Genomic DNA, 5,637 nt, shown 5'->3' on the forward strand with positions numbered 1-5,637 from the left:
GTGGTCAGACATCAAGGTGGAGGTGAAGCGGAGGACGGCTGCCCACCGCCAAAGTGTGGCCAAAACAGGCGGGGGGACAGGAGAGGAGGATCTCACCCCTTTTGACCAGAGGGTCGCCGCAATCGTCGGTGACACTGCGCCAGGGTTATAATAGTTTTGAATTTTTCATTTTAGTTTAGTTTTATTTCGTTTTGACTTTTTCTCCTTCAATTCAGTTAGTTTTAATTCGTTTTTAATGTGGGTTTGCTAGTTTTTATTAGTTTTTATATTTTCAAAAATGCTTAGTTTTAGTTTAGTTTTTATTAGTTTTAGTTTTAGTTTTAGTTTTGACGTCACGGACCGTGAGGCGATAAGGTGCCGTAGCTGCCAGTTGGAGATAAACGGCCAGAGCGGAATAAATTGATCAAACCAAGAGTCTTATGTTGACAGGAACGAAAACGAAGGAAATTATATCTATAATTTCAGTTAGTTTTAGTTAGTTTTCTAAACACGCAATATAGTTTCAGTTAGTTATCGTTTTTGTCTTTTAATTTTCGTTTTTATTTAGTTCAGTTAACGAAATTGTTTTTTCAATTTTAGTTTTCGTTATTTCGTTCGTTTTCGTGAACGATAATAACTCTGCACTGCGCTCACAGGGGTGGTGGGAGCACATGCGGGTGACTCCGATTGCCTCCAAGGTAAATAAATAATAGGCTATATATGTTATTTAAATGAGTGCTTATCCCATTCGGTCTGAATTGTAATGAAATAAGCACAAGTTCCCTTCTGAAATTACTAATGAATGAGAAGATCACTCCATTAATTCTTGTAACTCACAACAAATGTGTTCATTATATGGGTCATAGACTAGCCTGCTCACAGCCCAATAAGATAAAAGTTCATGCGTAAATATGGAGGATATAAAAGACTTTGACTCGTGTTTGTTTAATTACTCAATTTATTGTCTTCCAAACAGACGATGAGATAGGAGGGGACACGCGGTCTCAGCCTCTTGTCACAGACTCGGGGGATTCCCCCGGGGTCTCTGGCGTCCCCGTTGGAGAAACCGGCGGGGACGACCGGTTTATGTGACTTTATAAGTCACATAAACCAGACGATGTCCCCATATGTCGCATAAAAATCAGAACCAAAGTATTGCTCTAGCTAAAATTAAAATAGATGAATGTTTTCCTGGAGTCATGGGTCAAACACCATTTGATTCTCAGGCCTCTAGAGCAGTGTTTCTCAATCCTGGTCCTCGAGTACCACTGTCCTGCATGTTTTAGATGCTACCCTGCTTCAGCACACCGTGATAAAAGTACCTGTGTCATCAACAGAACTGTGCAGACCTTGGTGACAAGCTAATGAGGACCTTTAATTAGAATCAGGTGTGTTGGTGCAGGGAAACATGTAAAACATGCAGGACAGTGGTACTCGAGGACCAGGGGCCTGTACTACGAAGCAAGTTCAACATACCCAGGATATCTTTTCCTTATCCAGATTCACTAACCCGGACAATTGCAATCACGCTAAGCGGTCACACGACGGTGGTTATCAACTCGGTATATCAACCCAGGTTTCTCCAATCTGGATATGAGCGCGTGCACATAAAAGGGGCGGTGTTTTCAGCGCATGACCAATCGCAAGCATGGAGAAGTCCGCTGTCAGAGCCGCTTATTTCAGTAGCGAAGAGCAAACAATAATTTTACGGAAATATGATGAGTATAGGCATATAAACAGGCAAAAAGCAACACAGTTGCAGCTGCAAAATGCAGGAAAGACAGCTGGCAAAAGATCGCTGACTGTATAAATGCGTAAATTCATAGGGATATAAACATCACTGCCCCATCATTAGGGCATAAGTAGATCTGACTATAATTACAGTTGTCTATTCTGTTAAATGCATGTGTTGCTTAGATGTATTCGTATGGCGTGTATGACAATTGTAGCCTCATTCCTTCAGCTGCAACCCCAGCGGAGTGAAACGCACATGGGAGCAAATAAAAAATAAATATAAAAACATAATTCAAAGCGGTAAGTAGGCTCACTTTCATATCTTAGAAGTACAACAAGTACAAGGCTTTAGTGTTTCTATTCTCTCTGTTTTAGGATGATATCAGTATACAAAAGCACAATGAAATAGCATTGACATTACTTGCAGCAAACAGAAAAAAAATGACAAGAAGAAGACAGGAGGGGGCCCTCCTACGCAGGAGTACACTCCTGCTGAGGAGCTGGCCCTCTCCAACAATGAAGGTCGCCCCTTAATGGATGGGGTAGAAGGGGGTGTTTCTTCAGACCCTGGTGGCAGTGGCAGCTGCTCCCAACAGGCCACATTTGTACAGGGTAAGTGTCAATGTTAAAAGACTGAGTTGCTAATAAAACAAAATTATATACAAATTATTGTGGGAGTAAGTAACATCGTTTTACTTTCTCTACAGTTGATGGGGAGACATTGGTGCTGCTGCCACCCACATACACTCTGTCCCATACAGAGGTAACAGTGGAAACAACCTGTCATATACACTGCCATGTCATCTGTGGTTGCTGATCATGGATTAAATACACCATTTACATGTCCTGTGTTTTCAGGTGGAGGATGATGAGACAGTGTCTGTTTGTTCAGAGAGAGCTTTGGCGGTACACTTAAGTCTTTTTTAATCAATTTTATTCAGTTGTCAATTTGCCCATCTTAACACAGGTGGTGAGAGTGTGGACACTTGGCTGTAATTGATTTCCCTTTAATTTCTTGCTAATGGTGGTGGTCTGCACATGGGAGTAAAAACTGCTTCAAGTGCTCTCTATCCTAATATGAATCAATTGCTTCCATTGCTATGATCCTAATTTTGCCCCTGAGCCTATGGCCTCCACATCTAGGCCAAGGGGATCACAAGTGGTAATGAATTAACCTTCATTTAAATAGGGTAGTCAAGAGTAACATTTGCACCTTTCTTCAAGTTACCATAGCAAAGTGACAATGCTTAAATGTCACAGCTACTGTATTATGTGTTTGATTTGTTTCAGGTTGGAGCAGACAATGTGAGAGCTCTTTATAAAAGGACACTGGAGCTAGAGATAGAGTACAAGAAGTACAAGATAAAGAAAGTAAAACTTGAGGTGGAGAAACTGGAGTATGAAAAGAAGGTAATTCAGTAACGTAATTCATCATGGGAAACAAACTAAAATGTTTCTTCCTTTATTCCAGGAAACAAACTAAAATGTTTCTTCCTTTTTTCCCTCAGGAACGGGAGAGCAGAAGATAGAAGGATGGAAGGAAAAAAATTATTAAAAGAATAACTGAAATACAAGGCCTGTTATTTCTTTGTTCAGGCAAAAAATTGGTCTGTGATGGCCTCTCTCACAGCCCTGCCAGTAGGGTAGTCGAGGGTGATGGGGTCCACCACATCAGGGGGTTGTTGGTCGACAGGAGGGGCCCTCTCCCTCCGTATGGTGGCGACATTGTGGAGCACAACACATGCTGCAACAATCCTGCTAGCTCGGTCTGGGGCCACTCTGAGCCCACGAAGGCAGGTGAAGCGGGCCTTCAGGATGCCAAATGTCATTTCTATCCTGACCCTGGTTCTGGAAAGGGCCACGTTGAATCTAGTTTGTGGCCCTGCATCAGGGTCAGGATAGGGGGTCATCAAGAAGGGCTGGCAGGCATATCCCCTGTCACCGACAAGCACTCCACTGAACAGCCCTGACGATAAAAAGGAATGATGCCATGATCAGTATCACAGAATGCAGTTTAAAGAACATAAGACATATATGCAGAGTAAAGTTGCCATACCTTGCTCCAGTCTGTGGCACAGTGTGGACTCCCTGAAGATCCGGGAGTCATGGACCGACCCAGGCCACTTGGTGTCGATGCTCGTGACCATGCAATTATGGTCACATGTCATCTGCAAAAGCATTTGTGGTTAACAATCCACAAGATAATAGCATTGAAGTCATTGTAGCATCAATGTGCATTTGACAGGACCTGTGCCGTGTCATTTTGTCCTTATGTGCATATATTTCCACATGTGCTAAAAGGGAATTACTTTTAATTATCCAGGCTACTGCATTTCCTGCAATGTGCCAGTATGACCAAACAATTAGTACCCTTATTAGATAACTTTATTTATTCCCAAGGGGAATGTTTAGTGTTACAGCAGCTATCACATAAATGACAGACTTACACAAGACACACGTAGCTTAAAACAAACACAATGAGGTGTGTGGATTACCATAGAGATATACATATGTGTATTCCCATGCCTGGAAATGAATTGCGTTACTGAATTACCTTCTCATACTCCAGTTTCTCCACCTCAAGTTTTACTTTCTTTATCTTGTACTCTATGTCAAGCTTTTTGTATTCTATATATATACACACACACACACACACACACACACACACATGGACAGTACTATACTAGATGAAAATAAGTGGAGAACTAACAAACGGTTACAAGTTCTAACTTAAGGCAACATATTGCTATTAAGTGCCAAATTGAATGTACAATGTGTATTGCAAATTACCATTGCAAACTTTACCTGAACGTTGAGGCTGTGGAATGACTTGCGGTTGACATAGTCCGCTTCATTCTCACCCAGACGTGCGGAGATGGGAATGTGCGTACAATCTATGGCACCGATCACTCTGGGGAACCCTATGACAGGAGTAGGCTGCATTTAATATACAATAGTATACGTCATAGGGTGTACATTATTTATAGATGAAGTAGTTAAATAGGTTGATGTATATTTTACCTGCTATGGCATAAAACCCCTCTTTAACAGACTGCGTCGGCAAGTGGCCAGGGAACACAACAAATCCATCCAGCATGTCTGTGAGGGCACGTGCCACTTTATGGATGGCATTGCAGACTGTATTCTTGCTTAGATTTTCAGCATCACCCACAGCATACAGGTAGGTACCCGTGGCGAAGTACCGCAGGGCAATGCAGATGGTTTGGGGCACTGTGAGCGCACGACTCCAACGTGTGGCACTGGCCACATACGGGTCGAGCAGCTGACACAAATATGGCATGCTCTCCGTCGAGAATCTGTATCGTTCATACAGGTACTCATCAGGGAAAGCAAAGGGGTTTTGGTGGTCCCTGAATACGCGTTCTCTTCGGAGGGATCCTCTCACGATCCGCGCACCGAGCTCCACTGGATTCTCTTCGAAAGGGCATGTCATTTTCCAAGAGAGCTGATTGGTCAGTGGGCGGTGCTTTTACACCCGGCGATCTGTATCTGGAACATAACCTGCTCCGGAGCAGGTTAGCTGTTCAGCATAAGTTACCATGGCGATGTACCCCGGTGAGAAGTGAACCACCGTCGTAGTCCTGAAAACCCAGGGTTAAACCTGAAGTTACCTTGCTAACCCCAAATCCTGCTTCGTAGTACAGGCCCCAGGATTGAGAAGCACTGCTCTAGAGCCTTTGGAAAGGCACGTACCCATTTGTCCCATTTTGGTCATACGTCCTGATATAAACGGAAAACATGTATATGTGTGTGTGTGTGTGTGAGACTAATGTCCTCATCTCTGCATGTGTTAACAGAAAGAGAGGTAGACCTTGTGGTCCTTGTATCTGGGATTCCAGGAGTCCTGCTCCATCCACTTCCATGAGCAGGATCCAGGAGCCGGAGGAGGCCTTACTCCTCTAC

At 43.2% G+C, this 5,637-nt stretch overlaps 1 protein-coding gene across 1 annotated transcript; it reads right to left on the reverse strand.

The window, feature by feature from the left end:
- Positions 1-3,296: 3,296 nt before the first annotated feature.
- On the reverse strand, positions 3,297-5,195 carry LOC133443683 (putative nuclease HARBI1). Its single transcript, XM_061720822.1, has 4 exons — positions 4,735-5,195; positions 4,519-4,634; positions 3,770-3,881; positions 3,297-3,679 (listed from the first exon to the last, which is right to left on the reverse strand). Exons 1-4 carry the CDS (start codon positions 5,165-5,167, stop codon positions 3,306-3,308), a joined length of 1,035 nt encoding a protein of 344 aa, XP_061576806.1. The 5' UTR covers positions 5,168-5,195; the 3' UTR covers positions 3,297-3,305.
- Positions 5,196-5,637: the final 442 nt, after the last annotated feature.

Source organism: Cololabis saira, chromosome 5 (assembly GCF_033807715.1).
Source record: "Cololabis saira isolate AMF1-May2022 chromosome 5, fColSai1.1, whole genome shotgun sequence".
NCBI lineage: Eukaryota > Metazoa > Chordata > Actinopteri > Beloniformes > Belonidae > Cololabis > Cololabis saira.

What these genes read in the sequence shown, in the direction of transcription:
- LOC133443683 (XM_061720822.1), bottom strand. Translation starts at nt 5,167, where the DNA reads ATGACATGCCCTTTCGAAGAGAATCCAGTGGAGCTCGGTGCGCGGATC. An exon ending in TCCACAGCCTCAACGTTCAG is followed by an intron (nt 3,882 to 4,518) that starts GTAAAGTTTGCA and finishes ATGCTTTTGCAG; the next exon opens with ATGACATGTGACCATAATTG. An exon ending in GTGCCACAGACTGGAGCAAG is followed by an intron (nt 3,680 to 3,769) that starts GTATGGCAACTT and finishes TTTTATCGTCAG; the next exon opens with GGCTGTTCAGTGGAGTGCTT.